The sequence below is a fragment of the Siphateles boraxobius genome, unplaced genomic scaffold (genome assembly GCF_051911475.1).
Source record: "Siphateles boraxobius isolate OS27281-9 unplaced genomic scaffold, OSU_SipBor_1 9, whole genome shotgun sequence".
NCBI lineage: Eukaryota > Metazoa > Chordata > Actinopteri > Cypriniformes > Leuciscidae > Siphateles > Siphateles boraxobius.
Genome location: NW_027509219.1, coordinates 16,553,504 through 16,578,483, shown reverse-complemented (window position 1 = coordinate 16,578,483; position 24,980 = coordinate 16,553,504). Strand labels below are relative to the sequence as shown.

Genomic DNA, 24,980 nt, shown 5'->3' with positions numbered 1-24,980 from the left:
TGTGCATGTGCTCCATCTAGTGGACATCAGCATTAATGCACAAACACACAAATTGCAATACATATTTTACTAGAATGAGCAAAGCAAGGATGTCCAGACATTTTGCCAAATCAGCATCTTTATTGTACAAACAAATGCATTTTTTTATATATATATATTGACATTTCTTTGTATCATAAAAAAGCAATATACAAGCTTTAAGAACGAAAATAAAAAGCAGCACAGAATGATTATGAGTAAAATATATCATTTGAATAAATATACTTTTATATTTCATGCTATAAAATAAAATTCATAAATGGCGAGTTAATTGTTACAGCATCGGCGTCAGCTAGCTTCACGTACTTCATAGTTGTATAAAACAGTAGAGTTCTGAGGTTCACAGTTGGATTGTGAGGTTGCACATATAGTGGATAACAGAAGGTTGGACAGAGTGCTAGTGATACGACGAGAGCTAAAGATCTGCTTTCCTCAGCTGTGAAACTCCGCGCCCGTCCCATGCATTCAGGAAGAGCAAGAACGGAAACATTTAGGTGCTTCATACTACACCTGTGAGGCAGACTGTTTTGGGAACCAATGACTGAGGAATTGTTTCCCCACCTGAAGTAAAAGTGCAAGCTTAGTTTTGGACACACAAAGATCACTGCGCATCCAAAATGGCATTTTCTGAATACTAGTAAACCCTGAGTTCTACTTTTTTACTTTTTGCAATGTCCCGAATACATGAGAGAACAATAGTTTGAGTTAACAATTTTGCTGAAGTCCTCTGATTGGCTGTTTAATCTCGATGCATGAAGAAAGAAGATCTTTAGCACACACCCTTTCAGCAGGTTACATATCTCAAAGATCCCTTTCATATTTGACATGGATAAAAAAGGATTAAAAAAAAGATGTGACTTTTCATCACTGATATCTCAGTGTCAGGTAAATTAAGTACAAATAGAACGTGGACTGTTGTAACCGCAAAAACAAGCCACGTCGTAGAAGCATATTTGCCCAACCTGTCCAAGTTTCACAAAAAACATTTATATATATATAAAAAAAAATCTCCTCATCATGAATGACCTCGGCTCCCTGACATCCTGAACACATTCATTTTGAGACACGATCCTCCTGCGATCTGAGGCAGAAAGACACCAAAGGAAAAAAAAAAATGCTTTTACAAAGGTTATTGCTTTTGCATATTACACAGTGGAGACAAGTTGGAAGTGTAGAACCGATGGAAGACTTTTCTTCAATATCTCTAGGTTTAGCTCAGTGTTCATAAACTACCTGAAGTAAGTCAACAGTTTTCAACAGTTAAAAAGGACGAGCTGCACAATCAAAAAGTAGTCCAACAGCCTTCCCTGTAAACACTTCTTTTTTGATGATTGTGTATGGCACAAACTGAACTGGTTTTATGTGAACAAAGCGAGTGAAAATGGACCATGAGTATCTAGGTCAGTTGGCGGAGTATGACTACAGTTCATTAAAAATCCTTAACAAGAGTATGTTAACCCCATATCACCGATTTAACATCATCTTTTTGCTTACACATTATAAAGACTGAAAAGAAACCTGACCAGTCGTAAAGCACCATTAAAAGGGAAACGCATCCCAAGCGATAAAATATTTGAGGCCTTATGCGTCCCGTAAATTGGGAGTATTACATGGTCAATTAATCCCATATGGAATACATTTATTGATTAATATTTAAAAAAGGGTCATTAAGTGCATGCCAGTTGAAATATCACAAAAGAGATATAGCTATAAATGAAAATCACTTTCAAGTCTAAAGACAAACAAAAAAGGTCATCTGTAGTTTCGTTTTACAACGCGGAGGTCACCATGCATTTCTCCTTGAACAATAAGTGGGCCGGCATGCATATTTCCCCTCTAGACCAAACAATATACATAATACAGCGATCTGCTAACCTGAAAGCATCATTATTCTGATGAGATTATAGCCAAGCAAAAACCAATTGACGAAAATATCATTTTTTTTAAAACTTATTTTAAGAGGCAGCTTCCATATTGGGAAGCTGTTTGATTGTCCCATTTTATTTCAGCATATTCACTTTCAGTCAAAACTGCATAATGATGCGAAAATCTCTGTTGCTTCAATGCATAGCAGTCCCCTCCAAATGGGATGTTTCCCCATAGAACAAAAAAAGACATGAAAAAAGAACCCTTACTGCATGTTTTGATTATGATCTAGCTGGCATAATGCTTTCGTGTATAACCATTAGTTCAATATGTATACAAAAGACCAGGCTGATGCATAAAAATAACAAACATTTCCACCTTCTTTGAAGGAACCCGTCATCTCATTCCCACAATCTTGAGCGGCAACAAAAAAATACAATGACCTGCTGAGTAAGTGATTCACGTGCACTACTATTGCGGTAAGATTTTTTTAAATGTGAAAAGTTGAAAGAAGTCTCTTCTGTTCACCACGGCTGCATTTATTTGCTCGAAAATACGGTAAAAACAGTAATATTGTGAATATTATTAAAACTTAAATGTTTCGTTTTTGTATACTGTAAAATTACATTTATTCCTGTGATGCAAAGCTGAATGTTCAGTTGCACATGATCCTTTAGAAACCATTACAATATGCTGAGTTGGTGATCAAGAAACATTTCTTATTATCAATGTCGAAAACAGTTGTCCTGCTTAAATTATGTAAATGATGACTTTTTTTAGGACTTTGATAAAGTGTAAGAGCGCGACATTCATAATATGAAACCAAAATCTTTCATAAAATTATAAAATGCCTTCAGTGTGTCACTTTTGAACACTTTAATAAATCCTTGAGTAAAAACAAAAATGTCTTTCAGAATAATAATTTTTTTAAAAATCATACTGACCCCAAATGGTAGTGTAGCCTATGTTTCATAGCAAGGCACCAGTTCAATAAACATCCTCAACAAAACATCTGTTTGTACCATCACCTCTTTAAAGACCACAAAACAACATCCAAAGTCTGTTCTTCAAAAGCTAAAGCTAATGCTTACAGCTTCATTCATTGTAAAACATTAACTCAACTAAACTTTTCTAACGCCAGTGTGTGTAATAAATGACAGTATGATGCTGGGAAATGAGACGGAAACAGATTCGTTTGTTCCAGGGCTTGGTTTTGGTCTCTCTCTCGTCCGCTGCACAACATACTACACAAACCCTTTACAATTTTTGGTTTGCTCTTTGGTTAGTGGCCAAAGTCATGAACATGTACATTATGATAAAGGAACAGAGCAAATCTAAACATATTCGGCGAACAAAGCAGTCAGGCTAACAATGCTTCAAAATGACAAACATGTCACAGAATGACACTAAACATGCTCTGTCAGTAGTACGGCATTGAGCATTTTGGCTCTAGTTAACTGTAATAGAGTTATCACATTTGGCTCATTGTTCAAAACTGCCATTGATTCAAAGCTCAGAGCCGGAAAAAAAAAACTAAAACAAAGGCTTAAGGTTAATTCTGACTCATCTGCCAATTTTACAAGCACATGAAGAGATTTTAATGGCACATTATAAATAATTTAGTACTCTAAAATATGAGTCAAATAAAATGCATTGATTTTAAGAGAAAAAAATGTCAGGTTCCTACCTACTCTTATCGCAGTGCTGAAAATACTTTAACTGAGAAAAGCAACACTAAACTAAAAAAAACTAACATAGAAGAGCACAATTAATGTAAGTCACAGAGTAGTTTAACTTAATACTTTCAGAAACAAGTTTTGCCCAGGCGTGATACTGGTGACGGTTCACAGAATCAAGGAGTTGTCTTGGTAGGATAATAACCACAAGCCTCTCAAAAAAAGGTTGCTTATGCTAAGTATCCTTGGTGGTTGTTAAAGTGAACTTATGGAGGGTGTGGTGAGGTAAATATCTAAATGGTATGTCAAGTAAACTTGAAAGCACTTGAATGTTGAGAGAACGAGGCATGTTTTAATCTGTCTGAGCCTCCAAAACTATAAATCAAATATTTTGCAGACAGGGAGGCAGATGCTCGACTGTAGTGATGACTATAACATATGAGTCTAGCCTATTGCTCACGAAGAAATGCCATTTTACTTGTTTTGCATTGTATGCAGCTGCTTATCTTTTAGTAGAAATAAGACTGTGTGGTGATAAGAAATAACAAAATGTATCTAAAATTGGCATGTGATACAACAAGGAGCCTTATTCAATCACAGGTGTCAAAAAAGAAAAAGAAAAAAAAAGTGAGGTATGACGTTTTGCACCAGTTACATAAGAGATATTCTCCAGGGCTCTATCTTCACAATGTTCAACATGTAAAAGTGCTCACAAACAGTGATACTGACACTGCAGGTTTATCTTATTACTGCGCTATTGTAGTATTTAACCCAACACTATACCTCCCAGCATAACCAATACACCTCCATACTATTTAATAGTAACAAAAGCATACCGGCAGTAAGTGAATCGTCTTCAATTATTAATTTCTTGTACTGAAACACCATACGTTTTGGTCTGTAAATCAACAGATAACATTAAATGTGAGAAGCCTAAGAGAGATTCTTATCACAGCTGTCCGTTCCACACGACGTTACTGGAAAAAAAACTAAAGCTCTTTCGAGCCAGCGAAACACAAGTAAAGCTGTTTGAAATTTTAGCCACTGATCAAGTGTGGACATTAATACTATAAATATTTCACCAAGAAGTTTTATTCCCCCTTCTTCCCTTGATGATATGGCCCTTAGGCAATTTTCATATCTTGAATGAACCCCTTTCAGAAACGCATTTACAAATATATTAATTTATAATAAAAGGCACAACCTCCTCGTGTCTGGGAAAACTCAAATTTCAAAATAACTTTTTTTTCCGAAAGAAAGAAAGAAAGAAAGAAAGAAAGAAAGAAAGAAAGAAAGAAAGAAAGAAAGAAAGAAAGAAAGAAAGAAAGAAAGAAAGAAAGAAAGAAAGAAAGAAAGAAAGAAAGAAAGAAAGAAAGAAAGAAAGAAAGAAAGAAAGAAAGAAAGAAAGAAAGAAAGAAAGAAAGAAAGAAAGAAAGAAAGAAAGAAAGAAAGAAAGAAAGAAAGAAAGAAAGAAAGTTAAACATTTGACTTAACATTCCTTAATTAAATAATATAGTTGACTGTGGTGCTACTCAAGCACTAATTTGCAACAATCCCATTGATATTATAACCAAATGGATAATGTTACAGAAATAGTGCATAACGACAGACTGATTCTAGGAAAAATATGGTATTATAATAATGAAAAAGTGGAAGAAAATAGCATCATATGTAGTAGATACTAGAACCTGAAAACACACCACAGGTACACATTGTACTAGCAATTTTCCCATAGACATACATAACATGGCTGCTAGAGAAAACTGAACAAGATTCATCCAGAATTCATACAATCACTAAAGAATATTTCACTGAAGTAGTATAAAGTGGAGATGTTTTGATCAGGGGGTTTTTTGTCTCCGCATTCCAACCCTTTGAAAACACAAACAGAACTTTGAGAGAAGCTTCTTCCCCTCCGTTCAGGTTCTTTGCTATGAGGTAAAACCTGGCTGGAGTTGATGACAAGCTACAAATACTGTCCATTATGAGTATGTTGAGGTTGTGTAATGAGGTATTGAACAGATGTGTCACAAAGAGCCTTGCACTGGCAGATAAACCATTCCTTGTGAGTGAGTGACCTACTACAGGCCACATGTGCAAAAACAGGTCAGGTAAAAGCGTGATATGACAAGCATCTCATCTGAGCTTTCACATTATTCATTATTGCAACATGCCTATATTACTCTGTAAATATGTTGAAAAACATGGAAATATATATAGATATATAAAAATGTGATAAAATTCTTAGGAGGCCTTGATTACAGAGACCTCCTCCCCAGTTATTTAATTCCCCGATTATAGGACTCCTTCCCTTTGAAAAAAAAAACAACAACTCCTTAAACTCTTTCTCTCCGTCTAAGTCCTGTGTAGAACTTCCAAAAAATGGACGAGTAGAAAATGCGCAAGGCGGGTTATTTCTTGTCGTTCTTTAGAAACGGCTGGGCTTAATCATGAAAAGAGTAACCATTTAAGCCTCCTTATTAGACAAGTAGGACAAACAACCAAGTGAATGGAAAAGGTTTTACTTAATATCCACGCAGGGGTTTGGACGCAGGGGTTTCTTCCGGACTACACTTGCCGCTCTCTTCGCTGGTGGTTTTTATCGACAAATCATCGGGGTACGCTGCTCCGCAGGCTACTTCGCCCTCTGAGGTATCCTCTTGCTCCACTCTCTGGCCATCTGGTGCCTCTCCCAGCAAGTCAGTGTGATTATTTACTTCTGTGCCAGAGGTCATGTGCTTCTTCCGCAAGTGCTGGTTGAGTGTGCCTTGGAAGGGAAAACATTTGCCGCAGATCTGGCAGTGGAACGGTTTGTTGTCCGTGTGGCCGCGGATGTGGTACTCCAGCTGATCTTTGCGGGTGTACTTCTTGCCGCAGAACTTGCAAACGAAGGGCGTGATGCCCATGTGCAGACGCATATGACGGTCCAGGCTGCCCTTCTGATTAAAGGACTTGCCGCAGTAGATGCAGATGAGCCGTTCGTTGTAGGGGTACCACTGTCCGCGGAAACTACGCTCCCTTACGTCGTTTTCGAAGGTCGTTGCCGTCGCAGGTGGATCTCCTTCGTCACCAACAGGCTTGAGCTGAGTTAGTAGATCGGCTGGAAGAGGCATGGGACGTTTCGGTCGGGCACGACCACCCCGGACGCTGCTGAGCAAGGAACGAGATGGGCTAGAGGAACTCAGGCTGACAAAACAGGGGGAAGGTAGTGCCGAGTAAGTGTATCTGGCAGAGGAAAGCACAGGCCCGTACGATCCCACGCTGACAGCCAACACCTGCTCACCATCCACTAGCTCTGTGTGGTAGCCATCGTCACCTGCCGACGAGCTATCGGAGTAGCTGGGCCGGTCGGTTTTCTCCAGCTTTATATGGACATCTGTCACGTGCCCATCCTTCCCGATGAGTTCTATCTGCTCTGACTCAACCTCCATGGACACCTCCTGCTCAGATATGCCATCGCTGCTCCCTCGGTCTGACTGACCCTCCTCAGCCATCCCCTTACCTGAGTTCCGCCCTTCCGCGCAATATTTCTGGCGAGGATAATAGGGTGGTGAAATCTGTGTGGGGTTTAAAAAGATACCACCATCTTTCACACCATTGGGTCCAGACCTTAAGGAGGTACAATCATCATCTGGATCTGTCCCATCAGGCACTGGGATGCTTATCTTGGAGTGAATACCCTCAAGAATTTGCGTGCATTTGTCAATCACAGCCTGCATTTGGAGGAAGCTGGCAGCCGTGAGGAAACTGATGACATCACGTAGGCGCAATGCCATGCGGCCAGTGTAGCAGAAGGCCAACAGCTGCTCAAACACCTCAGGGCTCTTGATTACGGAGATGGAGAGGCCACTCATTGTGCCTAGTGCTGAATGATCACGGAAGTATGGTGAACTGGCAGCCAAAACAGCCTTGTGGGCTCGGAACGGCTGGCCCTGAATGTGCACAATAATGTCGCACAGCTTGCCCTGAAGACGGAGCTCATTGAGCTGGTTCAGGACGGTGTTGCTGAATTCAGGTACATCAAACTCTATGAGGCTACCACAGTCCTCCATGACTCACTGACGTCTCTCCTGGTTTGTAGAGAACCTGAATGAAAGAAAACAATGTGTGAGGAAAAACATGTATAGATATTAACAAGATTAAGTAAAATGAATGGTTTATTATATGTTAAGTACAGATGGAATTTGCATACTTTTTCACAATTGTTGAAATCTGCAGTTAAAAATTGTTAAAGCTGACAGTACTGTAAACTTGCTGGTATTTGAAAATATAATCCAATTTGCCAAAATACTTGAAAAAAAAATGCAAAAGACTGAATTAGTAGAATTTTATGAATAACAGGCATCCTGATTCTGAAGAAATATGCGTTGAGTTTTGAGCATGAAGACAAGTGGGTTTTGCTGTACAGCCATTTATCAACAGACAAAATATTTTCCCCAAGAATTTTTTTTCCCCCAGTGTACAGGTCTTTGTATCATTGTGTTCCATTTATCTGTTCATTTCTAAATTTCCTATGGTTAAATGTACGAAGCACATTGAAAAGCATAACCCTCTTGAACCTATATTTTTCTGGAATGTAATAAGGGATTGAAACTGATCCCGCATGTTCATTCTATTTCACATGTTTGGTGCAGTTTTGATTGCGATCCAATTATGATATTGTGAAGCGTTTCATCATGACTTATGTATTGCAATGTGTATTGTGTTTTGAGGGAGCTACTTAACCCTTGTTTGGTCCAATTATATAAAGCTCTAGTAACAATCAGCACTTCCATTTCAGAACAGAACAAATCTACACATTAACCAAGCAAACAAAAGATGCCGTTGATACATTGGCACCAACCTGCCGACTGTCTAACCACAATTCACCAGTCTTTTACACATGAGTGTAAGCATGCTGTTGTACAATGTAAATGCAACATCCACATGAGAAAAACAGTTCCGTTTAATCATAGACTACATTCGTTTAAGTAGTGCATTATTCTTACATTTTGAAACATTTACCTTTACGTTTGGTCTAATTTGATACCAAAAAGTAAGACTAATTACCCCTTTGATTAACTGCTAGTTGGTCATACTAGTGCTTAAAGGGTTAGTTCACCCAAAAATGTAATTTCTGTCAGTAAACACTCACCCGAAGATGAAAGAAGGTCTTACGGGTTTGGAACGACATGAGAGTGAGTAATTAATGACGGAAATTTTATTTCTGGGTGAACTAAAAGGCTAAAACTAAAACTTTACATAATAGCTGTTTATGCAACTGGGCCCTGGTGCTCAAGTAACTTTTCTTATTATCAGTGTTGAAAATAGTTCATGCTGAATAAACAAATTTAATAAATAAATAAATTGTATGTGACCCCAAACTATTGAATGTTAGTGTACATTTTGGCATTAGTTTGTGGATGTCAATGGGGTAAATGCTAGGGATGCACCAATATGAAAATTTTGGCCGATACCGATAATGCATTTAGGATAATGCATAATTACAGTGCTTAGAATAAGTGAACATACCCATGCTAAAGTTGACTAAAAAGTGGAATAAAAAAAAATCATCTTTTGGAAATTGATCTTAATGCCTTAATTAAAAAACTAGGAAAAATCCAACCTTTAAGGACACCAATTTTCTTTGTGAATGAATAATGTATCGTAAATAAATAAATGTTCTTCCTTAAAATACAGGTTGCATAAGTCAGGACACCCCTATGTTAAATTCTCATAGAGGCAGGCAGATTTTTATTTTTAAAGGCCAGCTGTTTCATGGATCCAGGATACTATGCATCCTGATAAAGTTCCCTCGGCCTTTGGAATTAAAATCATCACCCCACATCATCACATACTCTTCATCATCTTACTTCAATGCTTACTTCAACGTAAGATCATCTCTCAATGCAAATCAAACCAGCTATTAGGCTAACTGAAATAACACCATGCCAATCTTTAGGCATGGTGAAGGGTATGTGATGATGTGGGGCTATTTTAATTCCAAAGGCCAAGGGAACTTTATCAGGATGCATACTATCCTGGATCCATGAAACAACAGGCCTTTAAAAATAAAAATCTGCCTGCCTCTATGGGAATTTAATATAGGGGAGTCCTGACTTATGCACCCTGTATTTTAAGGAAGAAAATATATTTATTTACGATACATTATTCATTCACAAAGAAAATTGGTGTCCTTAAAGGTTGGATTTTTCCTCATTTTTTTATTAAGCCTAAACCCAAAGAACTAACAATGTTTTATTACTAGTGTTCACATTATGTATAGTCCCAGTCATAGTTAATGCAACATTAATTGTTGTTTGAGCTACGTGTGCTGAAGCTAAAGATGATCACTGGTAAACTGGAGCTAGGGCTGCACAATTAATCGAATTTCTAATTTCTAATTGCGATTACGGATGCCACGATTACGTAATCGTTCAAAGCCGTGATTACAAAAGAAATTCCACTCTGTGTGTGTGTGTGTTTAGAGCATAATTATGTTATGAGAGGCGAATCCAAGATGGCGCCGCGGATGGCTGCCTCGGTGTGGAGCTCTCCAGCTATTGTGTTGTTTTTGTTCGTTTGTTCTGCGTTTAGTCATTCTTTTCCTATCAGTTTCACCAAAGACGAACTACTGGACATTAGGAAACACACACCAGAAACCTTTTCTACAGTTTTTATTATTCGGACGTTTTGCTGGACATTCTCATCGGAGGGGCAGCGGTGTTGTTCAAACGCGCGTTCAGACGCAAACGCGGGAAGCGAGCCGGCGCGCTGGTTAAACTCCGCGAGCGCGGCCTGCGCACTGCACTCCCCAGTATTCATCTCGCGAATCGCGATCCCTTCCTAACAAAACGGATGAACTTCTCCTCACTAACAAGGATTTTTTAAACTCTGCTGCTTTGTGCTTCACTGAAACCTGGCTGAGTGAAGCCATACCGGACAACGCAATACATCTGCCGGGCTTCCAGCTGTTCCGAGCGGATCGCATCGCGGAGCTAACGGGGAAAACGAGAGGTGGTGGATTGTGTTTCTACATTAACGAAAGTTGGTGTTCAGATGTAACAACACTGAAGAAGATGTGCTCTCCTAATTTAGAGGCACATTTCATAAACTGTAAACCCTTCTACTCGCCTCGGGAATTTTCCTCTTTCATTCTCGTGAACGTTTACATCCCTCCAGACGCGTGCGTGAGCGCGGCGCTACAACAGCTGGCTGAACAAATATCTGAAACGGAACAAAGGTACCCAGACTCTCTTTTAATCATTCTTGGGGATTTTAACAAAGCAAATCTTTCCCGTGAACTACCAAAATACAGACAGCACGTTACATGTCCCACCAGAGACAGTAATATACTGGACCACTGTTACACCACAATAAGAAATGCGTATCACTCCGTCCCACGGGCAGCTTTGGGGCTCTCTGATCACTGTTTGGTTCATCTCATACCGACCTACAGGCAGAAACTGAAATCAGCTAAACCTGGAATAAGGACTGTAAAAAGATGGAGTAATGAAGCAGAGCAGGATCTACAGGCCTGCTTTGATTGCACTGATTGGACTGTTTTTGAAGCTGCTACCAATGATCTGGATGAGCTCACAGATACTGTAACATCATATATAAGTTTCTGTGAGGATACATGCATTCCTATCAGGACATCCTTATCATTCACTAATGATAAACCATGGTTTACTGGGAAACTCAAACACCTTCGTCATGGCAAAGAGGATGCTAACAGAAGTGGGGATAAAATCTTGTATAACCAGGCCAGAAACAGATTGACAAAGGAGATCAGAGTTGCTAAAAGGAACTACTCTGATAAACTGAAAAACCAGTTTTCATCCAACGACCCATCATCAGTCTGGAATGGCCTGAGGAACATCACCAACTACAAGTCACCATCCCCTCGATCTGTGAACAATCAACACCTGGCTGACGATTTAAATTCATTTTACTGCCGGTTTGAAAAGCCCTCATTCACACCACACACCCGGTCTGATCTGCACTTCACACTTTCACCATCACCTCCTGCACTCCAATTATCACTCCTCCCTCCTGCCATCCAACCTGAGCTTAAGGTCTGTGTGGAGGACGTGAGCCGAGTCTTCAAAAAACAGAAGACTAGGAAAGCCTCAGGCCCAGACGGCATCTCATCTGCTTGTTTAAAAGCCTGCGCTGACCAACTGGCCCCGGTCTTCACGCAGATCTTCAACAGATCATTGGAGCAGTGTGAAGTTCCCTGCTGCTTCAAACGCTCCACTATCATTCCTGTCCCCAAAAAACCCAAAATCACTGGACTTAATGACTACAGACCTGTCGCTCTCACGTCTGTGGTCATGAAGTCGTTTGAAAGACCGGTGCTGGCCCACCTGAAGGACCTCACTGGACCCTTGCTGGATCCCTTTCAGTTTGCTTACAGAGCAAACAGGTCTGTGGATGATGCAGTCAACATGGGACTGCATTATATCCTGCAACATCTCGACAGACCAGGGACTTATGCAAGGATCCTCTTTGTGGACTTCAGTTCGGCCTTCAATACCATCATGCCTGGTCTTCTCACAGCCAAACTGACCCAGCTCTCCATACCATCCTCGATCTGTCAGTGGATCACCAGCTTCCTGACGGACCGGCAGCAGCGAGTGAGACTGGGGAAACACACATCCAAGACACTCACAATCAGCACCGGAGCCCCCCAAGGGTGCGTTCTCTCCCCACTGCTCTTCTCCCTGTACACTAATGACTGCACTTCTAAAGACCCCACTGTCAAGCTCCTGAAATTTGCCGACGACACCACTGTCATCGGTCTCATCCGGAACGGTGACGAGTCTGCTTACAGACTGGAGGTTGAACAGCTGGCTGCCTGGTGCAGTTATAACAACCTTGAGCTGAACACGCTCAAAACAGTGGAGATGATCGTGGACTTCAGGAGGAACAGCCCAGCACTCCCCCCACTCACCATCATGAACAGCACTGTGGAAGCAGTGGAGTCATTCAGGTTCCTGGGCACTATCATCTCTCAGGACCTGAAGTGGGACAATCACATTGACTCCACTGTGAAAAAGGCCCAGCAGAGACTGTACTTCCTTCGCCAGCTGAGGAAGTTCAACCTGCCACAGGATCTGCTGATTCAGTTCTACTCAGCCGTCATTGAGTCTGTCTTGTGCGCTTCCATCACTGTCTGGTTTGGTTCAGCTACCAAATCAGACATCAGGAGACTACAACGGACAGTCCGGACTGCGGAGAGGATCATTGGTGCCCCCCTGCCAAACCTCCAGGACCTGTACTCTTCCAGAGTGAGGAAGAGAGCAGGTAAAATCATCACAGACTCCACTCACCCTGGACACCACCTGTTTGAACTGTTACCGTCAAGACGGAGACTCAGATCACTGGCCACAAGAACATCTCGGCACAGGAACAGTTTCTTCCCACAGGCCATTTCCCTCCTGAACAGTTAACACTCCTCCCAAGGCATATGCCTGTAAGTGCAATACTCCCACTGTTTAGTGCAATAACCTACAACTCAGGTGATACTTATATGTAGATTTATTTATTTATAATATTCAAAACACTGTAAATAGGTTCATAATCTGTAAATCTGAAAATGTCTATTCTGACTAAACCCAACTGTGATAGTTTTATTCTCATATATTTATATTTTTATTTTTTATTCTTAAAATTTGTAGTATTATGTTTCATGTTGTATTTGTATTTGTATATGTCCACTGGAAGCCTCAGTACCAAAACAAATTCCTTGTGTGTGCAAGCTGACTTGGCAATAAAGCTCTTTCTGATTCTGATTCTGAATCACGACTACTTCAGAAAACCCAGCACAATATGACATACCAGGCAGTAGGGCTGGACGATATGGCCAAATTTTATATCACGATATAATTCTTAATTTCGGTCGATACGATATAATTCCGATATCGATATGAACAATATAAAAGCTTCAGAAAAACTGCCAAGAACGCCCATAACAGATGTCTGTTCCTACAATCTTCTGAAAAATGAATTTGCTAAGTATATGAAATCTGCTGGAGTCTTTCGCTTCTGCACCATAACAAACTACATGAAGCAATGAAATAACCCATCATAACAATAATATTCTCTTCTCAATACCTGCTACAAGACTATGAAAGCATATGGGTAGCAATATTCAGTTTGAAATGTAATATGCAAAATGACAATGTAATATGTAAAATGGCAATGCATTTCTGTTTTTAAATTTACATTTGCCATAACATTTGTGCAACATTTGGTACACAAAATGGGGAATTTTTTTTCCGATTTAAATCTCATTTCCTGCATTTACATAAATTTAGGGACAATGGAGTTACAAAATCCAGGAAATAATTAAGTTGATTATAATGATAAATTCTGCCAAAAATAAAAGTAGGCTACTAAACTATGTATAACAAAAATATGTCTTACTTTTTTCAAGACTTGAGATAATCATTTTATAAAGTCAAAAATGTTCACCATTAATGTTTTGTGTGTAAATAAAACTGAAATATACAGAAATTGAATAAGGTTATCAAATAGTCTGAACTGCATAAATTATAAATTAAATATAGATTAATCCTTATTAAAGCTACACACGTTCTTTAGACAAGATCAGTGAGTAATTTGCTCTGTTCCCCTTTGTTCTTTGGTTAACTTAACTGACAGACAGAATTGGCTGCTGTCCCTTTAAGATCTGTCGCTGATGAGAGGATCTTACGCATTTAATTTTCTCATAGGCTACTCTTAACTTTCATTTAAGATTTTATTTAACTCATTTAGACTGTTCTTGTGAGGATACAATTGACAAAACGGACATTTTGGCATAAATGTGTGTGTTATTATTCAAGCGATAAAGAAAGAGAACTGGATTCTGAGCGTCGTGTGCGTGCGTCAGGACATTCACAGGGAGCGATACCTGCTCATTAGAACTTTCGGTGAGCTATTTTTAGAGTGTGGACGCGACGTTCCTGGCCGCGGACGCGCACATCGGCACAGTCTATCTCCTGATCCTCGTTTGATGTGTTCCCGCTGCTAGTCGGACTCGGCAGTCACACTCCGGCACATTTTGCAGCACGCTGAAACCGAAACACCACTGAATTTATACCACTGAATTAGTCTTTCCTCTCTTATCAACTATTTCGTATGCTTTCTCCTCACTTACGGAAATTCGTTCAGTCACATTTGCATTGCGGTCAGGGGCGCTCATTCTGTGGCTGAAACTTGCTGCGTTGAAGATCCGCTGTTCTGAGCAGTGGCTGCGTGTCTGTGGTGTACGTCATCAGGAAAGTAGCCAATTGTGTTCTGCTCTTTCTGACGGCTGTGCGCCTAACGTCAGTCAGTGACAAATGCTGCTATGTATATTGAAATATCGAAAATGTGTTTAAAAATCATATCACCGTTATCGAAAAAAAAAATATCGCGATATATATTGATATTGAATTATTGTCCAGCCCTACCAGGCAGTGACGTAAGTGTACGCTGAAATAAAAAGACTTTCACCTCAGAAAAACATACTTTACTGTCCTGTCCCGTTATAGCCTACTGTGCTCGTAGCGCGCACTCTTCAATTGCACGCGCAAATGCGGCGGTGCGCACTGTGTATCGCTTCACTGTATAAAGTGCAAAAGAAACTACGAGCAACGTCGTTACAATGTAAATTAGTAAGTCACGAAATAAAAGTAAAATACCAATAAATCATGTGTTAGCTGAGAAGGATTTACATGTGTATGTACAGTTTTTGTGTATGTTAAGTAAAGGGGGACAGTACTTGTGTGTGTGTTAACAATTTTTGTGTAAACATGTATTATAATACGCTTATATATATTCAATGTAAATTGTGATAATCGTAATTAATAATCGCAATTACAATTTCGAGGGAATAATCGGCAATTATGATTTTTGTCATAATCGTGCAGCTCTAACTGGAGCGCTTTACTAACGTGTTAATTAACTTAACCAAACACATCCTATAAGTGATGAATCATATTTAAACACAAAATAAACATGATATTACACCTAGGCGTGTGCCATATCATACCGTCCACGATAATACCGGTATACATTTTTACATGATAAAAAAGTGTCATATCGCGATATCAATGATATAGCGACGCGATGACATAGCCTATGGCGCATTTACGTTCCCTAGCACGCACAAGAACAACACCTGTCTGAGCGCGAGAGCAGCCTGTCAGCCTCCGATTACGATTTTAGCAATTTCACAAACAGCTTGAGTGTTCAGCGGTGCTGCCGACGCGCGTCTTCTCTCTCGCGCGTTTAGGAGTCGGGACATGACTGAATGGTCTCTTTCACAATCGGGCCATCAGTGCATCGTAACTAAAGTTTATAATTTTCAAGTCTTCTTAATTCTTATCAGTTTAAACATTCACGCGGTTTTAAACTATCCAGTAAGCTACTCGCGCACTCTCTGAGAGAGTTGCACTGCGTGCATACATAGAGTACAGCTCGCGAGAAACTAAAGTTATTTTTCGCGGATTATATCGCTTTAATGGGGGGAAAAACGCAAAATTGTGTAAAACTTCCGGTCTTGGTAAGTATACTCATAAACACAGTCGGTTATGTATAAAACGCATGTGACAGTGTGACAGACAGTATAATGAAAACAGCAATGGATCCATGCACTAGCTGTAAAAGTGACAGCAGCCATAGGCTATGCGTCTGTCATTAATGTTGTCGTCAAAACAACAAAAGATAGCTTTAATTGTAATGAATGAGAATTATTAGCCTATGTATTTAATTTAATCAGGAAACAGAACTAAAAGACTATGTGTTATCTTACATTTGATTACTTTATTATGTTTCTGTAGTATTTCTAAATACTGGTGTTAGACCTACACACATTTAACATTTAATTCAAAGATTGAAATCAAGCTTCCTTGTGTTGTGTAAACTCTTAACAACAAAATTACCACATTGTAAAAACGCAATGAGTGAGCAAACATTTAGGCGAGATAAACATAAAAAAAATGTCTATATCGTCATAAATATCATTATCGCAAATATTCTTTAAATATCGTGATAGAAATTTGAGGCTATATCGCCCACCCCTAATTACACCTTACAACTGCACAATAGGTTGCAAATGCACCAGCGCCCCATGACTGTGCGTGTCATGAAGGTGTGGATACGCTCATCCCATAACAGGGTGAACCAAGAATTCACAGCATTCTTTTACATTAGTGTAGCCTATAGTGTAGCCAAGACAGACTTGCGTTGCAAATTACTGTATTTCCTTTTCAAAGTAATTCCAATCATATTTCACGCAATTCAAAACCATCATGGCAAACATTACACATCTGAAGTTCAACTGAAGGACATAATACATAATCTTTCAGCCTAATATTTCGGCCTAATTTACTTGATATCGTCGATTAAAACATTAAAAGTGAAAATATATTAGCCAATACCGATATGATGGCCTATAGATTGTGCATCCCTAGGAAATGGTAATAAGACGCGATATCTGACTAATTTCACAGAGCTTCATAAATCAGACAAAAGACAAGGGAATATATAGCCAGTTGTACAGTGGCTCCAGAGAGCAAGTTTTAGTGAAGCATCTAGTGTACACTTTAATCCAAAACATGAATCCATTGTGTGCTGCATAGATTGAAGCTCAAGCACTTTAAAGACTCATCAGACATCTCTACCTATTTAAATGACAAAGACAGCCTATGGCCATGACTGGTCTTCAAACACACTTAAATCCATCAAGTATTAGAGTAGTTCATATAGTGCTCTTAAGCAAAGGTGTCTTCAAGAGCAACGTCTAAAAAGCAGGGGGAAAATATCAGGGAACCAATAAGATCTTCATAGGTATGTGCAGAGAATTCATTAGATCAATTTGATACATGGCCAAAAACGATGTGGGAGAAAGAGTGATCCATCAATAAGAGCATAAAAGTAAAAACTGCAGCCACTTAGCTTGCAAGTAATATGTTGAACAGAACACCGCATTATAAAAGCTGCATTTAAAAAGAAATGGGAAAAAGCAGAATTTGAAAGAATTCTGTAAATGAAAAGTTGTTCTTCTTATCTTCCTCTTTACATTCTCCCCAGGCCCTCCTACGCCTTCAACCACCTAAAGTCTCATATTCTCACTCTCTAGTCTAGTGATTCAACGTGACTCTCAGTCAGCAATTTTGTGAGAGTAAACACTTTCTCCAATTGGCAGGGCTTGCCAAGACACCCGACTCACCACCCATATGTTGTCATTCTGCCATGGTCAAGCGAAAAAAAGAGGGGAGGACTGACAGAAACACCAGAAAGTAAGAGAAACAATGTCAAATATCTATATACATATAGTTCAACTATATATAAATGAATAAAAAAATACATCTCTAAATTAAACAGACTTACTTTAGATGGAAAGGAAGTAAACAGTAACCAGCAGGGCACTCAGTAATCTGGTAAGTTTGTGCATACTGGGAAGCTTTTTTTTTCTTTTTCCTTTTTTAAATAAAGACAAGGTAACACTAATTTTACATGCAGCTAACAGTGAAAATGGCATAAATATGACATAGTGGGCAACTGAATATAGCGCAGCATATTTTGAAATCAAGGGTTTAAACTAAGTTTGTCGATCGTGTTTCTCAATGAGTCTGAACTCTCCTGTCCGCATTAAATCACATGGACCCGCTGTCACTCACAGAGTAACACATTCATGCAGGCTACAAAGCGCACTTCAAAATATCTGACAGCGGGATTTGCCTAAGTCTGCAAAGTTTGTGAAATGAAATGTTTATTAAATTTTTTTTTTATTATTGTTTAAATGATACATGCATATTTGCTGAATGCTGACGGTTTTTAAACATGCATACATAAAACAGATTGCGAAAATGAAATCCGGAAAGAAAATGGGTGTGAAAAAAAATGTGGAAAATCGTGTTAAACATATAGGCTAGTAGACGTTAAGTTTTATTTCATTTACGTTCACAAAGGGAAGCCAAGTCAAAAAAACTTGAAAACCCAGAATGTATACTCCATTGATCTGGCGGACCCATTGGGGCAAGTGTCTTGGCTGGCTGCACTCCAGCGAGATGCAATCGCAGGTTTCACACTCAGGCTTGTGTCCTGAGGGGAGAGTTGAGGGGATTTTATCAAAGCTCTTGATCATTGACAACAATCAAATCATAAAACTACTTCCTCATAGTAACTCTGGGTTGCAAGTAGGGGCATATTTATATGGCGGATTGGTGAGAAGATTGATTGTTAAAGGTCATCAAAATGAGATAAGACGGCAACGTCATGTAAAAGATTTGGGAACAGCCAATATGCATATCAAAGCTACTTTTTTTGCCATCAAAGAGCTGTTCCAGTTGAAGGGATCGAGTTGCCTTGGTTCACTCCATGACACATCTTCATATCTAACCATAGGTTACTTATTGTATCTCTAAACTAGAGTATCAGCAAGTTATATATTCTAAAACAGCAATTTTACACGCATTTGTATTACTAAGCAGACCAATTCAGACATTGGAATTAGGTAAACACCATCTCAGCCAAATTCATCTTTCTTAGGTTAATCTAAATTAGCCTTTTTTTATACACATTACAGTAAAATCTGTACTATAGCCCCATTTAATTCCCAAATATCAGTAAACAGAAGAAAAATTGACACACACACACACTACCCACAATCCCTAAACAACAGTAAAAATAAAAACTCACAGCTAACTGGTAAAACTTATTTTACCGGTTCACTGAGCAAGCCGTTAAGAGTGGAAACGGCCATATCAGCATTGGCAAATGAACGCTGCAGAAGGCCTGCTTCAAGATAAGCTGCTTTTAGCCTATTCTGCAAAATAAAACCTAGTCCAGTACTGCCAAAAATGCTTAACATGCACAGTCTGGCAGGAGGTAACCGATAGGCCGTGAGAGGGCTGAAAAGCTGCCAGGAGGGCTTGTAAACTTTGTTGGGAACTGTTTTCAAGAACTACCACGAGAATGCTGAGCAATTTGACTTATCTCAACAACACTTTGATTGAACAACAGGGCTTGACAATAAGGGCTGCCCGAAGGACCGGGGTCAGCACGAAAGATTCTCAGGAGAGTTACCGGAATGGTCACCGCCCTGTCCAGGTCCGTCATCACGAAAGTGATAGTTTTGTCGATTTAAACATTCAAGCGCAAGAGGATGCAAAAGAGAACTAAATTCAGTATTTGTGTGCGGTCACAGAGCCGTCTCTCAAACCGTGTGCAAGTACCAAATTGAGTTATCTTTCATGTCCTCTAGCGCTTCAACAGACAACACACAAAATGATGTCAAAATCCCCATCTTGTTTACAAACTACAATCACTGGTCACATATTTCTATAAACGCCACTGTCAAACAATTGCTGTAATGTTATCCTGCTAGCATATAAAGATAATATAGAGCTCAACAACACAGCAGTAGCTAATGAAAAATGGGTCAGAAGCTCTGGGTATCATCCCTGGTCCCAAGCATGAAGCTACACCAAAGGAATCTTCAGTTAAAACACTAACGTATTGCTCCTGATAGTGACAGGAGAAGATCATAAAAAGGCCAATGTGCATTAAGAACATACTCCAGGCCCATTCTGTGCCTTCTCCCATCACCATCCATGACTCCTGCCATTTTAATGGCATGAAAAGAAAAACTACATCAAAGGGAATCTGCTGCACAAATTCGAAAGGATAATTAAAAATCGCTATAAAGGAACTGGCAAGGGAAATCAGCCAGGCTTTGCATATCTAACAGGCATAATCAGAGTGGATAAAAATACCACCAAGTCATTCTGTTTTGCTTCGGGCGCGCAGGTCAAAGGCATCCTTTCTTCTTTTCCAAGTCAATCCCCATTGAAGCTGGCCAAGAGACAAGGAATACACAGCCAAAGCCCACTGAACCACAAGCTTCGGGGACAAACTGCTCATCAATGTTCCCAAAACATTCAAGTATTATACGCATAGCAGATGTCATTAGATTCAGAAACCTGAGCATTAGATCCTGAGACGCGGAGGTGATGTCTTGTGCAAGGTACAAGAAAAATCCTTCTCTTTTTCTGTGCTATAAATCTGCCATAACAGAAGAATTTACAAACCAAAACCCTTTAACAGTTAATACTGAAGAGAAGCAGACACAGCCACAAAAATGAAAGGTTTATCGAGTGCAAAACAATAATGCCTACTCATGCACACAGCTTAATTGGTTTGGCTCCGTCTGTTCAGACAAGCCTGGTTGAGAAAACATTCTGAGTGGTTAGACTCCTGAGACGCCATAACATGGCTTGTAAGATGACAAGGACATGGGGAAAACCACAATGAAGACACTTTCTTATGAACTTCCTGATGAGCAAATGCAAAAATGTTACTTTCAATTTTAGACTGTTGCTCAAATAAATAAATTATTCAGTTACACAATCACCTTGAACACATGCCGGCTAATTTCAACATCATGGAATGTATACCTTTATCAAAAAGGTATGGGAGGTTTCAATGGAAGCGCCACGTTTTTTAAAACTCCAGCAGCGTGACGAGGCAAGAATGTTCAGAACTGTTCCATTCCACTGACCTGCATACTGTACCCATTTACTGTTTTTAACAGCAAAAACTCATTCTGTGTGAACTGTTAAGAATTGTTAAAAATCAATTCCCCTAGGGAGAAAATAAATGGGATTTTTACTTCCGTAACCCATCTGTTGCACTGTATTATTCTTGCAATTTGTTTGTCAGACTGTCCATTTTACCAATTAGCCTGCATTTTCCAAATACAGTTAGAAGCTGCTTTTATTGCAAATGAGAAAAACAAAAAACAAAAGTAATTTATCACACAGAAACCAACAATATTACCAGTATTGCAAAAGCTAGTGCAAAAAACGTGAATGTTGAAGGGGAAATAAAAGATACATGTTATTTTACTCTTGTTAACAGTAAAGTAACCAATCAAATAACTCACGGATCATTGCTGTATATGAATTACCAGCTAAGTTGAACAACCCTATTTGTCCTGCCCTTTAAACCTGTTATATATTGTTTGGTGTATGGCTTCATTCCAAGTCTTGTGATAAAAGTCCAAAATGATGGACAGTACAAACAGTACAAACATACAGAATTCGTATGCCACATGAACAACCAATGAAAGTGAAACTATGTTTTTGACATTCACCTGAAACACTTTAGTGTCCTGTACATAAAAAAGTAAAATATTTTAAAGTTATCTTATAGACACAGTACTGTTTGTAGATATGTGCATACATTATGACATGTGGAATTTAAAGGGTCAATTCACCCAAAATGACAGGCAGAATTTAAGTTAGGGACACCATTCACATTCATTTTCCTTTTCATTTTGAGTGAGCTAACCATTTAACAAAAACGAAACTAACTCAACTTAACCCTTAAAGACAGTAAACTACATCCAATACGGTTAAGAATTTAATACATTAATTATGGTTTTCACGACCACGTTTCTAAGCCAATTAAATGTAGTTTCACTTTAACTTCAAATAAATCAGTAACAGCTCAATTGAATTGAATCAGTCCCTGACTGTTTTTTAAAACCAAGTGAGCTGCCTACTTAGAATTTGTAACGTTAATCATAACAGGCACGTTCAAACGCATCTTAAACGGGCTAGATAGGCAGCTCACTAGTTTCTGTGACAGCCAAAGTCTTACACTTTCGATATTTGTAATACCTTAATGAAATTAGATAACGTAAGTTACTTTTGCATCACTTCTACGGCTGTGATCAAAAGTTTTACAAGTCTAAAAAAAATTCAGGGTGTGAAAGTGGCCCTCTTGCTTGTGATTGAGGGGAATGCGGAATGTGGAGGTTGGCAGTTAATACTGACTCCATCTGAAGGGAAAATAAACACGTAAACTTCGTCGAACAGCTATCGAACGATGTAAAACGGCCCATTACCGTTTAAGTTAATTTGACCAGCGCTACATGCGAACTCTCCCTCATTACATTTACGACAGCCTAGTTGCTGCCAGGCTAGCTCGTACCAAAGCTGTCACGGAATGCTAACAGGTTAGCCGGTTAGCGGCATGTATTTAGATGCGTCCGATAGAACTGCGCCAAATAAACCAACGGTGACGTCTAAGCGTATATAATGCGCCGTTAATAAAGTAGCGTCTCACCTTCTCCGATCAATTGTCGCCCATTCCTCAGCACAGCGACTCGCTTTATCTCCAGCCTGGCCTCCTCCTTCCCCAGCTGTGCTCCTCTGCCGTTGCTATTTTTCCAGCTCTCTGCACAACCGGAAGTAGACGCGTGCGGTCTCCAGGGGACGCGCTCTGTCTCTCGAGTTTCTTGACGTGCTGTCAATGAAATCTTCCTGTGGATACTATAGAGATCAGCAGTAGGACTCGCCCCCTTCCATCCGACTTTTCGGTACAAGGGTCGGGGAGTGTATGTTTAAGGATGTTAGCTTTGTTGCAATAATTTCAGTGAAGGGTATCCAGTCTTCATTTCCGGGAATACCCACTAAACCAGATTGGGAGGCCGGTATAAATCGTTAAGGACCATAAAGGCTATATTATTATTATTATTATTATTATTATTATTATTATTATTATTATTATTATTATTATTATTATTATTATTATATGGGCTAGTAAAATAATTATTAATATTTTATAATAATACAAAATTATTATTATTATTATTATTATTATTATTATTATTATTATTATTATTATTATTATTATTATTAGGGCTAGTAAAAAAGATACTATAATATTATAAAATAATAATACTATTATAAACAATAATAATAATTATAATTATTATTATTATTATTATTATTATTATTATTATTATTATTATTATTATTATTATTATTATTATATTATTATTATTATTATTATTATTATTATTATTATTATTATTATTATTATTATTTGGGCTATTAGTAGTAGTAGTAGTAATACTGATCCACTGATCCTCAACAAACTCGTCTCCATACGCGCGTGATGACTTCAGTCTTCAACCAGATGAACTGCATAATATAATGTTCTGATCCAATCTGGCCTCCGACCTGTAATCATACACTGTTCGTTCGTTGGCCAGAGGAGACCCGACTTTCTTCGCCTTTGTCGCTATTGGCTTTTAGCTTGCTGAGTTTGTGACATTTAATTCTATATTTAACAAAATTATTACAATATTATTTTCCTGTTACCTATGTAAAGCTGCTTTGAAACAATCTGTATTGTATTGTAAAGCGCTATATAAATAAAGGTGACTTGACTTGACTAGTATTGATTATAGTTATATAGCCTATATTTATGTTTCTTTTATAATTTTATAAATATAAAAATAATAATTTATAAAATTATAAAATAATAATATTAATAATATGTATTATTATTATCATCATATTTGTATTATTATTATTATAAATAATCAAATAAAATACAACAATATACATTATGGATTATAAAGTAAATATCTTCTATTTCAGAATATTTTAACACGAGTTAACATTTTAAAACGTAAATATTAGGTTAATCAGAGCCAGTTTCATAACACTGTGTCTTAACTAGTCAACTAGCAGTTAACCAGGGGGCAGTCATTCGTATTATATACATATTCAAATTGGGCCAATCTGTGTTTTTTTTAATATAACTGACTTAAAAGGTTATGAGCATCTTAAAGAAAAACTATTGAAGACTTGTAAGACTAGTTTTAGCAGTTTACGCAACCGGCCACAGATCTTTCTGTGTTTACCGCATGATCGTTATCGTTGTATTATCATTTTTGTTGCATATATCATTTTGGTGGAGAGTAGCTAAAATGTCACACAATGTGATATATTAATTAAATGATAAATGTATGATGAAACACAACGAGTAACTGACCTGGTTAACCTAATATTTGCATTTTCAAAATTCTAAACTCTTAATTAAACGAAATAAAGTGTAATAATCAAACTCAGAAATGAAGTCAAAATAACCCATCTGCCTCCTTCAGCCAGTTTCAAGCTGCTTTAATACAAATCTAACAGTCGAGGGCGCCATAGCCTAAATTAACAAGTATAGCCTAAAAGAGAAGACGTCCGTTCACATTACTCGTTAAACAACAAGCGATCACTAATGCTACTCTATATAGCCATAAATTAGCATATATAATAGTCTCTATAATATGATGTAGAACAATGACAGAAACAACGTATTGTATTTTTTTTAAATGTATAATGTCATATGTTTGTATATGCTGATTGCAGCACTGTAACAATTTTATGACAGTCGGTTGGATGCAATACAATATTAGAAACTTGGTAAGTTTCTCAACAAACTTTTTTTTAATTATTATTATTATTATCTAGTTCTCTATGTACTGGTGCTTTAAAGAACTCCGCTAAACAATACACTTTATGAAGAACATGACCAAGGCATTATCAATCACAAAGCCAACTCAAAAAACCCTGCACACAA

At 38.4% G+C, this 24,980-nt stretch overlaps 1 protein-coding gene across 1 annotated transcript; it reads right to left on the bottom strand.

Annotated features, from left to right (window-relative positions):
* Window positions 1–100: 100 nt before the first annotated feature.
* zbtb34 (zinc finger and BTB domain containing 34) lies at window positions 101–22,802 on the bottom strand. The gene is made up of 2 exons (XM_077222846.1): window positions 22,686–22,802; window positions 101–7,667 (listed from the first exon to the last, which is right to left on the bottom strand). Exon 2 carries the CDS (start codon window positions 7,631–7,633, stop codon window positions 6,107–6,109), a length of 1,527 nt encoding a protein of 508 aa, XP_077078961.1. The 5' UTR covers window positions 7,634–7,667; window positions 22,686–22,802; the 3' UTR covers window positions 101–6,106.
* Between the last annotated feature and the right edge of the window lie 2,178 nt (window positions 22,803–24,980).